At 57.9% G+C, this 14,597-nt stretch overlaps 1 protein-coding gene across 1 annotated transcript in view; it reads right to left on the bottom strand.

Annotated features, from left to right (window-relative positions):
• Positions 1–498: 498 nt before the first annotated feature.
• Positions 499–14,597, bottom strand: part of LOC104913712 (uncharacterized) — a 42,647-nt gene continuing 28,548 nt past the window's right edge. The window contains exons 13-68 of the mRNA XM_085239661.1: positions 14,335–14,442; positions 14,179–14,232; positions 13,800–13,853; positions 13,675–13,719; positions 13,382–13,435; positions 12,994–13,038; positions 12,846–12,899; positions 12,716–12,760; positions 12,572–12,625; positions 12,430–12,474; positions 12,223–12,276; positions 11,993–12,037; positions 11,532–11,585; positions 11,292–11,399; positions 10,780–10,833; positions 10,451–10,504; positions 10,246–10,290; positions 10,071–10,124; positions 9,893–9,937; positions 9,502–9,555; positions 9,290–9,343; positions 8,901–8,954; positions 8,652–8,705; positions 8,398–8,451; positions 8,191–8,235; positions 7,824–7,868; positions 7,593–7,700; positions 7,387–7,440; positions 7,159–7,212; positions 6,924–6,977; positions 6,726–6,833; positions 6,596–6,649; positions 6,374–6,481; positions 6,020–6,073; positions 5,824–5,877; positions 5,612–5,665; positions 5,182–5,235; positions 4,845–4,952; positions 4,675–4,728; positions 4,512–4,565; positions 4,250–4,303; positions 4,055–4,108; positions 3,870–3,923; positions 3,656–3,709; positions 3,134–3,187; positions 2,923–2,976; positions 2,783–2,836; positions 2,641–2,694; positions 2,543–2,560; positions 2,389–2,442; positions 2,205–2,267; positions 1,939–2,104; positions 1,541–1,647; positions 1,207–1,287; positions 865–1,047; positions 499–705 (exon numbers count right to left, since the gene is read on the bottom strand). Of these exons, the coding sequence (XP_085095787.1) occupies positions 556–705; positions 865–1,047; positions 1,207–1,287; positions 1,541–1,647; positions 1,939–2,104; positions 2,205–2,267; positions 2,389–2,442; positions 2,543–2,560; positions 2,641–2,694; positions 2,783–2,836; positions 2,923–2,976; positions 3,134–3,187; positions 3,656–3,709; positions 3,870–3,923; positions 4,055–4,108; positions 4,250–4,303; positions 4,512–4,565; positions 4,675–4,728; positions 4,845–4,952; positions 5,182–5,235; positions 5,612–5,665; positions 5,824–5,877; positions 6,020–6,073; positions 6,374–6,481; positions 6,596–6,649; positions 6,726–6,833; positions 6,924–6,977; positions 7,159–7,212; positions 7,387–7,440; positions 7,593–7,700; positions 7,824–7,868; positions 8,191–8,235; positions 8,398–8,451; positions 8,652–8,705; positions 8,901–8,954; positions 9,290–9,343; positions 9,502–9,555; positions 9,893–9,937; positions 10,071–10,124; positions 10,246–10,290; positions 10,451–10,504; positions 10,780–10,833; positions 11,292–11,399; positions 11,532–11,585; positions 11,993–12,037; positions 12,223–12,276; positions 12,430–12,474; positions 12,572–12,625; positions 12,716–12,760; positions 12,846–12,899; positions 12,994–13,038; positions 13,382–13,435; positions 13,675–13,719; positions 13,800–13,853; positions 14,179–14,232; positions 14,335–14,442 (3,657 nt within the window). The 3' untranslated portion in view covers positions 499–555. The remainder of the gene's footprint in view (positions 706–864; positions 1,048–1,206; positions 1,288–1,540; positions 1,648–1,938; positions 2,105–2,204; positions 2,268–2,388; positions 2,443–2,542; positions 2,561–2,640; positions 2,695–2,782; positions 2,837–2,922; positions 2,977–3,133; positions 3,188–3,655; positions 3,710–3,869; positions 3,924–4,054; positions 4,109–4,249; positions 4,304–4,511; positions 4,566–4,674; positions 4,729–4,844; positions 4,953–5,181; positions 5,236–5,611; positions 5,666–5,823; positions 5,878–6,019; positions 6,074–6,373; positions 6,482–6,595; positions 6,650–6,725; positions 6,834–6,923; positions 6,978–7,158; positions 7,213–7,386; positions 7,441–7,592; positions 7,701–7,823; positions 7,869–8,190; positions 8,236–8,397; positions 8,452–8,651; positions 8,706–8,900; positions 8,955–9,289; positions 9,344–9,501; positions 9,556–9,892; positions 9,938–10,070; positions 10,125–10,245; positions 10,291–10,450; positions 10,505–10,779; positions 10,834–11,291; positions 11,400–11,531; positions 11,586–11,992; positions 12,038–12,222; positions 12,277–12,429; positions 12,475–12,571; positions 12,626–12,715; positions 12,761–12,845; positions 12,900–12,993; positions 13,039–13,381; positions 13,436–13,674; positions 13,720–13,799; positions 13,854–14,178; positions 14,233–14,334; positions 14,443–14,597) is intronic.

Genomic DNA, 14,597 nt, shown 5'->3' with positions numbered 1-14,597 from the left:
CATACTGTGCCGTGCCGTGCCATACTGTGCCGTGCCATGCCGTGCCGTCAACCCGGGCCCACTCGCACCCAAGCCGGACCGGCCACCAGGAAGAGCCCCCCACAAAGGTGGGCGCTGGGGCTGCCCCTGCCTCAGTTTCCCCAGTTGTGAGCACACCTCCCAGTGCTGGGGAAGGAAATAGGGGTGTGTGTGAAGTATTGCTTTTTTAGTCCTTGGTGTGTTTATCCTGTGGCCAGATGTAGCAGTGCAGTTATTAAGGCTCCACTTGCTGCTTGAAGTAAGGAAAAAAACAAACCAGTGGATAATCCCCTTTCCCCATCCAGCAGTGTTTCTGCGTTTTGTTTCTCCTCTCCCACAATCACAGGACCCCCTTCCCCTCCACTCATTAAATCAACACCTTCTCATATATATATTACATATATATATATATAATTTATAGAGAAATGACTTTGTAAACAATGTTCTTCTACTTCAGAAGGAAATGTAGTCCATGGCATAATGCAGCTACAAACACAGCATCCCACCCTGGGGCCAACCCCTCCTGACTCCCGGCGCTCAGCTGAAGCAGACAGGGCCAATGGTGAACCCAAACTGGTGCAAGGCATCACCATCGTGGAACACAGCCAGGTCCCGTAGGGGCAGCAGGGCCAGCTCCTCCGTGGTGAAGTGGAAGATGATGTCAGTGATGGAGGAGTCGTTGTCAGGCTGAAAGAACCATGAGCAGTGCTGAGACCCCCGGCTGGGCTCACCCCTATCCCTGCCCCATCCCACCCATGGGGCTCCATGGGGATGCTCAGACCCAGCTCAATCCTGAGCCCTTGGTTTGCAGTGCTGAGGATGCTGCCATGTCCCAGTCCCGCTCACCAGGCAGCCCTGCAGTGTGGCCACGTAGCTCTGCTCCCGGGTGTCAGCCAGGAAGCGGATTTCCTTCTGGGGCTGACGGTAGTGGGGAGCGGGGCGGCAGGAATAGGAGATCTTCTGGGCAGCCCTATGGCTGTGCAGGCGCAGGAAGCGCAGCTGCACCGCGCTGGCCCCTGTGTACTCCAGCTGCAGGGACAACCAGAGAGACGTGGGGTGTAGGGTCCCCAAAGCCAGGATGGGATGCAACCTTATGGATGCAAGGGTTGGGACTGTGTTCTGCAAAATGCAGCCATTAGGGGAGGGGGGACCCTGGGAAGGGCTCTGTAACCCCCTAGGGGTACTCACCATGAAGCCCCCAGGCAGAGCACTGAACCACTCAAAGGTGTGCATGGTGGCATAGGAGCTCAGCCAGGCTTTGATGGGGACCTGTAGGGATTGGGGACCTTGTCACACTGTCCCAGCAAGGGATGGTAGCACTGCCAGATCCACCCCCACCAGCTCCAAACCTATTGAGGTGTGCATCCACCCTGTAGCATGAGGATGGGGAACCACCATCCTCACCCCAAACTGCTGCCACCACTCCCTGCAGTGACAGCAGTGACAGCAGCACGGCACCAGCATTACTGTCCTTCTGCAGCCACCCCTGCACCTTGGCTGAAGGTGAGGCCTGGGGCTGTACCTGGTTGTGCACAGGGGGTATGCAGGTCTCAGCATCTGCCGTGAAGTTACAGAAGGCCACGAAAGCATCCCGAGGGCTGCCCTGGTTGGGGTCGATGTAGTAATGCCCTGTGGGAATGCAGAGTGGAGCAGATGGTGCGGCGGAGGCAGCGTGTGAGGTCCCAGGCTGCAAACCCCCAAACTGGGGCTGCTCTGTGTTATTTCTATTCCTTGCACCCCCACACCTTCCTTGCATGCATGTGAGCACCCCAAGGTGCTGCTCCCTTTGAGCATCTTGGGGCCAGAACAAATCCTGACTGAGCTGAAGCCCAAATCCTCATTCCCTCTTAAAGGCATTTATAAAGGAAATCTGTCCCCCCTGCCTCGTCCCCTGGCTGTGGGCACAAGGCAGCCCTGTACCATCGGGCAGGTCGGGGTGGGCCAGCAGCAGTTCCTTGCAGGTGGCTGCAGGTTTGTCCTTGGTGCCATCGGGGTGTCCAACGAGTGTTCTCAGCTCACGGCTCAGGTTGTCCAGCAGAGCCAGCACTGTGGTACGGTTCAGGCGGTCGGCGGGATAAATCAGGTGCTGGAAGGTGATGGGGAGGGATAGCCCCCTTTCCCCCCCCTCCCACCAGGCAGCAGGGTGCCAGGGGTGGAAGACCCCAGACCAGCACAGCATCACGCACCCACAGCTCCTCCTCAGATAGCATCAGCACTGGCCCGCTGGGTCCGGGAGGACCGGCCAGCCCCTGGGTGACAGTGATAACAGCGGTGACACTGCAGCCCTCGCAGCACTGCCCCTCCACGTGGCACCAACCACCGCTTCAGTTCCCCATGGAGGGCACAAGGGACACTGGTGGCTCTTCTTACCGGTGGTCCTGGCTTGCCCCTGGCACCTGGGGGGCCCAGGAAACCTTTCAGTCCCTGTCAAAGGGTGGAGAGGAGGATGAAGGATAAGCAAGGAGGTGAGGCATTGCCTTACATCCCCAGATCAGACATGGGGCCGTCCTCACCCTGCACTCACCTTCTGTCCTGGCAAGCCCTGGAAGAGAAGAACAAAGGGACTCTGAGCAGGAGCAGCTGCCCCTTCAGACCCCACACACTGGGAACTGAAGCACTTACCGGCTTCCCAGGGAGCCCAGGCAGTCCTCGTGGACCAGGAGGGCCAGCATCACCCTGCAGAGGGACAGGGGTCCAAACCAGCCCCTGTCCCAAGTTACTCTTTGCTGGTGCATTCTGCACCAGCCCCACCACCCCACAGTACCTGCTCTCCCTTGGGCCCTGGTTGCCCAGGAGCACCCTGGGGTCCGTGCTTGCCCTAGGAGACATAGAGAGATGTCACAGGGTGTTACACAGGGTGACATAGGGAGCAAGGGGGGGAAGAGCTGTGAGCCTCCCACGCACCTTGAAGCCATCGTCCCCGTGCTGCCCCAGGTGGCCCCTGCTGCCCTTCTCACCCTACGGGAGAAAGGGAAGCTGTTGCAGCAAGGAGAGGCTGGGAATGGCTGGGGACACTGACTGGTGCACTGCAGGACCATGGCACATGTCAGCCTGGAGACAGCTCCTGGGGCCACACGTCTCCCATGTGGGGATGGGCATGGCACGTGTCACCCACCTTGGGTCCTTTGTGTCCAGGGTCCCCTCTGAAGCCCTTCAGCCCAGGGATGCCCTAGGAGAGAAGCAGCAGCCCTCTGGCCCCGCACGCCTCTCTGTCATGGAGGCAGCCAGGAGGATTTGGTGAATTTGGGGAGTTTTTAGGGATCTTGAGGCATTCCTCATCACGGTTTTAGTTTCCCATTTTGGCAAGCCCTCCGTGCCCTTAGGAACCACTGCTACTGATGCAGACCAGCTCTCTTGGCTGCCTGCAGACTTCTTGCCTCTGCTCGCATTTGGTGACATTCCCAAAGCTGGGACTTTTTTAATAGAGAAGCAGCAATCCCAGCAATACAAGTAACTACTTGATTGTTTCTTTTGCCAGTGCTTTGGATGCTGATATGGGAGGAGTGTGCAGGCAGTGAGCCATGAAACAACGGGAAACTCTGCTCTTTTTCAAGTCCCTGCTTTGACTTTTGAGGCTGGGCAGCAAATGGAGAGCAAGGGGACACCCTGAGCCCCCCAGCTCAGTGCCAGTACTCACATATAGTCCTTGTAGGCCCTGGGGTCCTGCCAGCCCCTCATCACCTTGATGGCCCTGCAATGCAGAAACATTAGTGGGGGGCAGGAAGGGATGGGGAGGCAATGGGGACAGAGCCCTGGCTCCAAGACATGCTGCCCCTCTATCAGCTATCCTTCAGAAAAGGCACCAAAGGATGAGTACCACAGCATCCCTGGTACTGATGAGGTCACCCTACCTTAGGTCCGCGGGAGCCCCTGGGTGCCCGGTGCCCCACTTTGCCTCGCTTGCCCTGGGAACAGGAGGTTGAAGACTCATGAGCCACTCAAGCAGCTCAAATGCACTGACCTGACTGCCTGCATCCCCTCACTGCCACTCTGGGGACACAGCTCAGCTCTCCATAGGGACAGCAGTGCCCTTTACCCGTCTGCCAGCTTCTCCAGGAGCTCCTTCTGGCCCTTCCTGCCCCACATCACCCTGGGGAGAGAAGAGATGGAGATGTGAGCCACCAGCAGCGGGGGGTGAGGGGCTGCTGCCTGCCCGGACCAGGGGATGTCACTGGGGTGGTGCTGCAGAGCTGATCCCCAGTGTCCCCATGCAGGATGCTGCTGTCATTACCTTTTCTCCTTTGTGACCTTTCTGCCCTTGGGGACCAGCTCGTCCTGGAGAGCCCTAAAATCCCAAAGGAGAAAGAAATCCCTCTTTGAGAATGCCGTGCCCAAGATTCTCCCTCCTTGCTCTCACCATGCACAGGAAGAGGGCTTGAGATGACATCTCCTTTGGGTTTCAGCAGGATCAAGGAATGCTCCATGTGAGCATTTTCTATGATCCCAGGAAATCTCAGCCACCCACTCCAGTACAGTTCCCCCCACCCCCTCACCGTATGCCCTGGTTCTCCCACTGTGCCTGGCTCCCCTTTGGCACCCACGAGGCCCTAAGAAGAAAAAGAACAAATAAATCAACCCTGCTCATTGGGCAGGTGGCAGCACTCAGCTTGGAGAGCTGAGGATGGGGATGGCACAAGGGCAGAGGGTGGCACTCACCTCAATGCCACCAGACCCCGGTACTCCAGCATTGCCCGGTGGCCCAAGAGGACCCTGCATTCATTGGAGACAAAGCACGGGACCCTCAGCTCTGAGTTGTTCCCCATGGGACCCCAAGGTTCGGTCCACCCCCAATCCGTGCCTCAGTTTCCCTACAGAGCCCCACTCACCTGTCGACCCGGCTGCCCCCGTGTTCCTGCTGCTCCCCCAGCTCCTCGGTGCCCAGCGTAGCCCTTGAAGCCAGGGCTGCCCGGCCGCCCAGGTGCACCCACTGAGCCCTGTGGGACACACAGATGGGGCTGCTCATCAGACAGCAGGTGCTGACCCCTAAGTGCCTACCTGCCCCATAACAGCAAGCATCTCCCACGGAGCCACCCACCATCCTCAAACAGCAATCCCTGAGCTGAGGAGCAGCCTCTGTGTGCCCCCAGCCTCCCTCCAACAGTGACAACAGCCCCGAGGTTAATTATCAAAAGCTCTTCAGCCTATTCCATGCTGGGAACTCACCACAGGGCCAGGATGGCCACGGTCTCCCTTTGCTCCATCCTCTCCTGCGGGTCCCTGTGGGAACGTTGGGCACTCAGCACAAACCCACCCCACCATATGCCCCATGCTCAGACCCTTGGGAGCATCCTCTCCCTCCCATCACACTCTGCCAAGTGTGGGAGTAATGCCAGGTGACACCTGGGTGCCACAGGGACATTGATGTGCTGATGGCAGCAGTGGGTCCTGCACAAGGATTCAGCACCCTGGGTACCAGGCTGAATTTTGGGACTGGGAGTGTATACAGTCTCAGTTCTCCGTACTTCATTTCTGCCCCTTTCCCTCTCCCCTGCCCCCAACAGTTTGGGGCAAGAAGTCCTTCAGCTTCACTTTGTGCTGCAAGCAGTGAAGTCCCTGCAAGCTCCAAGTTCCACCAGTGCACACAAAGCAGTACCTCCAGCCCAGCTGCTCCAGCAGCTCCATCCCTGCCACAGGGTCCTGCATCACCCTGAGAAGAAAAAGAAATGCTTCCAGCTCTGCCCTCAGCTCCTGGCCCCTTAGATCTTGGGTGAACTGTCCTGGGTGTGAGACATCCCTACTGTCTCCCCACCAAGACTTGGGAAGAGACCAGGGATGGAGAAGGGCTGCAGCATCACCCCACTCTACCTTCACTCCTTCAAGACCATGGAGCCCAGGAGGGCCTCGCAGACCTGTCCCACCCTGTTTGGGGCAGAGGAAAAGAGCCACTGATCCACGAGAGCCAGGCTGCAGCCCAGCATCCCATTCACAGGTATCCCATTCACAGATGTCCCATTGCCAGGGTCTGCAGCCACCCCAATGGGATGGGGACGTGCTGACTCACAGAGCGTCCCCGGGCTCCGGTGGGTCCTGCGGCACCGCTGACACCAACCTGGCCCTGGGGCAGAGAGAGGGATGTGGTCAGTGGGGGGAGGCAGTGTGGACCCAGTGAGATGGGTATACACCCACGAGGATACGAGCAGTGGCCTCGGGGCTGCATGCAAATGGAGAATGAAACCCATGGACACTGCAAACAGGAACCAGCGTGGGTGTCACGCCCATGGGATAAAGCACTCTCTAAATGAAATGTGTTACTTGGCATTTTTCACAGCTCCCAGGCCCAAGATCTGCTGGGCTAAATGCTGCTCCTCATCACCCCACACCCAACTGCATCCCTGCATCCTGCAGCTGTACTTGCCAGCAGCCCCTCTTGGCCCTTCTCTCCTTTGCGGCCTTTCTCTCCAGTCTCCCCCAGTGCAGCTCCCAATCCCGGCACTCCAGGAGGGCCCTGGGGGCCAGCATCACCCTGTTCCAGGATAAACGTGAGGAAATAGTGATTAAATGAGTTTCTAGATGGAAACACATCAGCTCAGAGGTTCTGATGCCACCTCTGAGCACCATATCTCCACTGTCTCCGCACCTTTTGTCCCTGTGGTCCTGGCTCACCCAGCTCTCCAGCATCACCAACATCCCCCTGCCAAGGGGAGAAGCATCAGCATCCAACACAGCAGCCCCATCTCAGCCCTATCCCAGGGGATCTGTGCTCACACCTCCTTCCCCTGTTGCCCAGGTCCCCCTGGCAGCCCCGCTGGCCCACGTTCTCCTTGCTCCCCGCAAGCACCGCTGACACCCGGAGCTCCCCGAGGTCCTGCATCACCCTGCAAAGGATGAAGATGAAGTGAAGAAGAACACTTGTTGCTGGCTGATGTTACCCCATGGAACTGACCTGCTGGCCCCATAAAACTGACCTGCTGGCCCTTGAGCCCCGGCCGTCCCTCAGCTCCCACAGGTCCTGGCGGTCCCTGCAGAAGAATCACACTTTGGGACCCGCCTCATCCCCTGCTCCAGGGCTGGAGGTCTCTCCTGGAATGCTGCTGCCTCCATATCCCCACATTGCTCAAAGCCCTTTCCTTGGCTTTCCCCCCTGCTTTGGCTCAGGGTCAGCAGGAGATGCAAAGGGAGGGCGCAACATCCCGCACCTACCTGCTCACCATCCAGCCCACTGACGCCGGCTTCCCCAGGATAACCCAGGACACCCTGCCGGGGAACACAGGGACAGAGAGCTACAGCATCCCTCCAGCCCAGCCAGTGCTAGCTGGAGGGCTTGCAAGGCACCATCCCATTGTGTTGGGCAAATGGGGTTCAGTGGCAACCCAGGGATCAGCCCTCATGCCAATGAGGGGAACAGCTCTTCTCCTCCTCCTCCCATACCTGCTCGCCTCGCATCCCTGAAGGCCCCTCAGGTCCTCTCGGACCTTCTTGGCCCTGCAGACAAGCAATCCGCATTAACAGCACAGTGCAGTGCTAACCCAGCAGGACCCTGCAGCCTGGATGCTGAGGACCCAGCACCCCCACACCCAAGCCCCCTGTACCTCCCTCAGTGCTGAGCAGCCCCATCCCAATGGCTTCCCACTCACCGGGTACCCAGGAGGGCCGGCAGCCCCTGCTGCTCCAGGTGCCCCCATTTCCCCCACTAAGCCAGGCTTCCCAGGCACGCCGTGCAGCCCCCGCACACCAGGAGCTCCCTGCAAGGCCAGGAGGATATTTAGCATCCCAGGCAGTGTGTGGGTCTTGTTCTCCATCACCTCTCTCCCACTCCATCACACAGCACGCAGCTCCAACTCTGCAAAGCGCAGCTCCCCACTCACCGGCAGCCCTGGGAACCCCCGAGGACCCGGCTCTCCTGCTCTTCCCTGAAACAAGAGAGACCCCAAGCAGGCTGCAGCAGAGCCAAAAACCCTGCCCAGGCCATCCCCAATATGCAGCAACAAAACAAACCCCCAGCAAACAGGGCTGGGGAACACACTGCCAGTGCCATTGGCATCGCATGCCGTGCACTGCAGGGTGCTGCATGGAATACATTGTGTTGTACTGCATGGCACGCGTTGCAGGGTATTGCATGGCATATATTCCTTAACACACATTGCACTGTGCTGTATGGCGTGTGGCACAGGGCATTGCATGGCTGCAGGAGAGAACAAGCAGGTGAGCAGCCCAGAACAGACCCAGTCCTACCTGGGAGCCAGGAGCACCTCGTGGGCCAGGGGGGCCTGGTGGGGCCTGGGGGAGGACAGAGACATCAGGGCCCCATGCTCAGCCCTAGCTGCGGCCCTACTCATCCCCTTCCCCAAATCTGCTCCTTAATGCTGGTAACAAAGATTTCCCATTTCTCTGCATCCTGCAGGGAATTGGAGCTGCCCAGAGGCAGCCAACAGCCCTCACCTTGGGACCAGCTTTTCCAGGGAATCCTGGTGGGCCTTGGGCTCCAGCTTCTCCCTGTTTGAGGACAAATGATAAATCCTTTCTGCCACCTTTTTTAATGCAGTAGCTCCTTAAAAGGGGAAAAAAATAGCAGTCCATCATCTTATACAGGAGGCACAGCAGGTGAAGTGCAGGGAGAGCTGCTGGCTCATTCTGAATGGGGCTGGATCCTGCCCCACAGCCCCATAGGATCAGCACCCCAATCCTGGCTCTACCTTGTCTCCCCTGTGCCCTGGCTTCCCACGATCGCCAGCCAGTCCTGGGTAGCCCTAGGGAGAGGATGGTGTTAGGATGATGTTAGGAGGCATTCAGGGCTGTGCAGCAGCAGTGGGGTTTGGGGGAAGCAGTGGTGATGCTTAGGGCTCAGTGCTTTGCTTGGCTCTGGCTCATTGCCCTTATCCCAGATGGATGCATCACCTCCTCCCTTGGTTCCCATTCCCCTCCTGGGCAGCCACAGCACTTACATACATGCCGACCGGCCCCTGTGGTCCCTCCAAGCCGGGTTTCCCAGGCAGACCCTGCCAGGAGACAGAGCCCTCAGCACCCTGCTCATGTGCTCTGGGCTGGGCAGATCCATGAGGCAAGAGAATGTCCACCCCCAAATGCCTCCACAAGGTGTGCGTGCCCCTCTGTGCTCCACATCCAAGCTGTCTCTGAGCAATCTGTGTCCCTCTGTGTTGCCCCACGGGGAATGGGGTCTGAACCTCATGCTGAGCAGCAGCTCAGATCCCCCCACCCTCCTGCATCCAAACCTGAGCAACCACCTGGATCCTCCCCACACCAGCCAAGGGGCAGTTATTGCCACCAAGTGTTCCCCAGGACACCCACACCCATTCCCATCCCCAGCTCTCACCTTTGGACCCATGCAACCCAGGTCTCCATCAGTTCCAGGTTTTCCTTGGGGCCCCTTTGGAAGTGTTTAGGAAGGAGATTTCAGCCAATTTGACCCTTTGCTGGTTCCCCAAGGAGGGGACAATCCCAGCCCTCCCCAGACACCCTTGCTGCCTTCCCACAGATACGAATGCAGAATAGGAAAAGGGGGGGATCCATGCAAATTGTTCTTACTGTGGGTCCAGGAGGTCCTGCGTGCCCTCTGCCCCCCTGTACACCAACAAAGCCCTATAGGGAAGGCAGAGGATGAGCTCTGGAGGGAAGGGAAAGAGCACGAGGGTGGCAGACAGAGAGGGTGATAGGAGAGCAAAGGCAGAACACGGGGAATGGAGAGGCTCCCCAGCAGAGCGAGCACTAAGAAACCTTTGGAATGGAAAACTTGCCATCAGTGACAAGGAATGTCAATTTTGCAAAACCTATTTCTTAAATGCACCCTTCTCATTTTGTCTCCTTTGCCCTTCGAGAGCGCGTTCCCCAGGGCAGAGAGCCAGGCAGGGAGCTGCACAGGGAGAACACAGATGTGGATGGACAGAAATGAGGCAGAAGGACAGGCAGCTCTACTCACCGGTGCTCCCATCCTGCCTGGGCTGCCCACAGCCCCGGGGGGACCCTGCAGGGTAAGGCAGGGGGTGGTGAGGATGGAGAGGCAGGGGCAGGCGTTCCATCCCATCCCATCCCTGCAACCTCAGCCACATGCAGGCAGATCTGTATACAATATATAGGACGTAGTGTAGAATGGGAACCTGTATACCAGGCTTTCCTTCTGTGCCTTCTGCTCCAGGGACGCCTCTTGAGCCCTGGAAAGAGGATCTCATCTCAAAGCAGAGCCTGGTGACAGATACCACAGCTTCCCAACAGCTGTGCCCTCCAACAGTGGCCAAAATCCCCAGCCTCATGCACATGGCATCACCTACTTACAGGAGCTCCTGGGACTCCAACCAGCCCACGCTGGCCCCCACGGCCCTGGAAAAGATTGAGCACTGAGAAAAGATTCTTTCTGGTAGGAGTAACACTAATGGAGATTCAACAGGGATCACTCAGCAAATGGCCCCTGTGCTGTTCCATCTCCATCCTCAAAGATGCTTCAAAATTCAGCTGTAGTCAACCACAGCCCATTAGTTACCCTGGCACCCCGTGGTCCTGGCATTCCCTTTGGGCCATCAGGTCCTCGGCCTCCCTACAATTTACCCAGAGAGAAGTGCTGTCATTTTAGGTAACACTGAGGTTCCCCCCAACCCTTCCACCTCAGAGTGGATACAAGGTGCCATGAACTGGGGACATGAGGCTGGGGACCTCCATGGTTGGAGCACTGAGTGACAGTGTGACACTGTCCCCCAAGTGCTGGCACTCATGCTGGGGCTCCAGGGCATGGTGGCCACATCCCTGCCCCTCCCTGCAGGGGTGAGGGTTGCCCATGGGGTACCACAATGCAGTGCCAAAACCATCACTGGCCTTCGGTCCATCACTGCTGTTCAGCCCCACTGGACCCATCTGCCCTTCTTCTCCCTGTGGGAAAAAATAGAACAGAAATGACTGAGAGAATCAAAGGGCATACAAAAGGTGGGTGTGCTGAGCTTCCGTGGGCTCAGACACAACCATGGTGCTCCAGGACAGGTGGCTCAGACCAATGAATACTGCAGCAGTGCATAAGGCAGCACAGCCTAAAAGGTGGGAAAGGCAGCAAGTTGAGCTGCGCTGCATCCCCATCTCCTAGGGATGTGGGAGGGTTCATTTCTCATCCTGAAGAGTGAGTGTGAGGGCAGATCCAGGGAGGCACCCCAAAAGCCCTCTCATGGTTGCGCAGGCTGCACAGCCCCTGCCTGATGCTGCATTTCTTCCCTGACTCGATCACTCCAGGTGACAAATGAGAGGTCTCAGAGCCTTCATCCCACAGAAGGAAGAAGAAGGATGTGGCCGGCAGAGCTGCCCATGCTCCCTTCACCCCTCCTCACCCCCAGCCTCACCTCAGGTCCCTGGGGTCCTGCTGCCCCGCGGGGTCCTGGGAAGCCCAATGAGCCCATCTGGCCCCGCAGCCCTGGGGGACCCGCAGCTCCTGGTGCTCCGCGCAGACCCTGGGCAGGAGGAGGATGGGAATGGATCAGCAGCACGGTGTGAGATCACACACAGCGCAGTGTGTGCAACACTGGTTGCTTTCCCAGCCAAAGGAAGGGAGCAGCTCCCAGCCACAGCCCTGCGCACTGTACCTTGCCTCCTCTGGCACCCAGGTCTCCCTTGGCTCCGCTGGGACCCCGGCAGCCCTATAAGAGCAGCAGAGGGGAGGGAACCCTCAGACTTCTTGGGAACCACAACCAAAGCTTGGTCAGATCCCATCTGGGGCACTGATGCCCATTTGGGTATCACAGTGCTGGCTCTGCTCAAATCAGCATCCCATCCCATGTCAGCACCTCATCCTCATTATAGACTTATTTAACACAAGCTGAAGCACTCCCACCGTCTTTGTCAACCCTAAAGCAGGTGACAGAGCACACTGCCATCTCTGCCTGCTCCTCGTGGTACAGCACTTCAGACAAATCCAAAACTGCAATGCCACCTATTCCAATGTCAAGCCCAAACATGGATGTACTGATGAAACTGGTGCTTTGGGCTGCTTGATTGTGACTTTCCCATACTCTGAGCCATGCATGGTGTGGGTGCCATCACTCACCCGCTCTCCTTGGATGCCCTTGGACCCTGGCAGGCCAATAAACCCCTTCAGAGAGAGACACAAAACATGAGTTAGACTAAAAGAACACAGCACGGAAAAAACTCTGCCAGTGGGGGTGGGTGTGTGGGGAGGGGGTTGGGGCTGCTGGGCATTACCCCACACTGCTTTGGGGGTGCTTCAAGATGAGGATGGGACACCCCCCACCTTGCCGTTCACCCTCATGGACTCACCACAGGTCCCTCCTGTCCTGGTTGTCCCCTCACTCCAGGGAGCCCCTCTGTGCCCTGCAAGGGGAACGCCAGCATCAGCCACCCCAGCACGATGTCTGCACAGCCAAAGGCAGCATAGACCCCAGGGGAAGGGGGTGCCTCAAAGGGAAACCCTTGAACCCAAGTTCCGGCCCCACCAGAGGCCAAAACTAGGGGAGAAATTCTTACAGTGTCTCCTTTGGGACCGGAGGATCCCTCCATCCCAGCAGGACCCTGCAGAGAAGCACGCAGGGATGGGGCTCAGCAGCTCCTTTCCCAACTTGCATGTATGCACCTCAGCAATGCAGGATGGCACCCACACGTCATTTACCTGCATACCCCTGAGGCCAGGGGGGCCACGCTGTCCCTGCAAGCCCTGCGGTCCCTGAGAAACAGCAGAGGGGTGAAGAGTTCCCAGCACCCCCAGCTGCCCCCAGACACCCCATTGCTGTGAGATTTGCCCATCCTGACATACCTTGGGACCGTGGGGGCCAGGCAAGCCAGGAGGACCCATCTCTCCCTGTGAAGAGAGCAGTGAAGGGATTTGGTGAGCCCAGCAGCTGGAAAATCCCAAAGGACAGAGGAGGGAGCCTGGGCAGCCTCACCTGAGAGCCATTGACTCCTTGGCACCCAACAGAGCCTGGCTGGCCTGGCTGTCCCTGCAAGGCAAGAGCAGTGCTCAGCCCTGGGGCTGTGGGAGCTGAGTTGCAGACCCCATAGCATTGCAGTGGGAAGTGGAGCACCGTGACTTACCATAGGGCCAGCAGGGCCTGAGGAACCCACTGAACCACCTTCTCCCTAAGGCAGCAGAGAACAGATGCCATTTTACGATGCGATTTTCTGCTTTGAGTCTTCACATCCCCAATTCCCCCATTCTTCTTCGCATCATGCATCAAGGACTCTCCAGGCACCCATTATCCCTCTGTCCCTGTTTCTTCCCTACTCCAAACCACTTCAATTTCCCTTTTACCTCTCCTACAAATCCCATTCTTTCTCACTGGGATGACTCCCATTGACTAATGCTGTCATCATGCTGAGAGCAGCACAGAGCCCAGGTGCTGCCACAGCCTGGGGTTTGCCCCAGGTCTTCTTGCTCTTAATGAGGCAGGGCTGGAGACATAGAAAAAAAAAAAACCCTCACCTCTGGCCCTGCAGGGCCCTGGAAGCCCATGGCACCCTTCAGACCTGCCATGCCCTAGGACAGAAGGCAGAGGACTTTTAACAAAGTGCTGTTGTCGCATCCCTTGCAGTAGAGTGGGGGAAGGCATGGAGATCCTAAAGGCTTTTCCCAAGGGCTGGGACATGTGCAAGGGGACGTGACCTCACCTCTCCAAAGAAAAGGCATTGATTATGGAAAGGGGAATGAGGATGTAGCAGGAGGGGAAGGAGCAATGTGCAAAGAGAAGGACACCCCATGCTCCTCCATCAACTCACGTGAGTTCCAGCAGGACCAGGCAGGCCGCTCTCTCCTTTCAACCCCTAAAAAAGGCAAGAGATGGAGGGCAGCATGGCCTCGGGGCAGGAGGGAAGGCTGTACAGGGCAAGGACAGGCACTGCACCTTCATTCCCTTCTCGCCTTTCTCCCCAGCAGGTCCAGGATCACCCAAGAAGCCCTGGAAGAGAACAAGGTCATATGAGCCACAAACAGAGCATCAGGAGTTAAAACATGTCTGCTATGGCTCGAAGGAGCTCTGGTATGGGGCAGGAGGTGGGGACCCTCCACCTTGCACTACATGCACCATCTCAGGAAGAAAAGAAATAGCCACAGAGCTGATCCCCAGTACACTGCTACCCTGCTCCAGTGACCCACGCTGCCCTGGCCAGCAGCAGCCATGTGTAATGAGGTTGGGCCCAAGGGCAAGAGATTCTTCATCTAGATGATGAGACAATACTTACAGGGGAATGAAGTATAGGCCAGAAAAGCAAAGTCCAGCTCACCTCTTCTCCCTTCTCACCAGTCAGCCCCCGGTCCCCACGGAAGCCCTGCAGCCCCTGCAGAGATGAAGGAAGGAATGGGCTGAGCAATGCAACAACTCCCAGCCCCACATTCCCTGGGGTCACTGTGGGGTCTGGGCAGCATCACACAGCACTCACCTGCTCGCCAGGCAGCCCACACAGCCCAGGTTTGCCCCCCAAGCCAGGGGACCCATCCAAGCCAGGCTGCCCTGCACGACCTGGCCAGCCCTGCAGCCCTGGTTTGCCCTGCGGAGAGAACCAGCACCATGAGCCCCTCTGTCAGCTGGGGGACTTGGGAACAGGCTGATGGGTGGGGACAGGAGAGCCAGAAGTCCATGCTGTGATGAACTGGAGAAGATGAACACTGAGCTCTTGCTCTGACAGCGGTGCCTCCGGCCACC

Source organism: Meleagris gallopavo, chromosome 19 (assembly GCF_905368555.1).
Source record: "Meleagris gallopavo chromosome 19, MGAL_WU_HG_1.1, whole genome shotgun sequence".
NCBI lineage: Eukaryota > Metazoa > Chordata > Aves > Galliformes > Phasianidae > Meleagris > Meleagris gallopavo.
The sequence above is the reverse complement of the archived record's forward strand: the minus strand, read 5'-3'. Positions and strand labels throughout refer to the sequence as shown.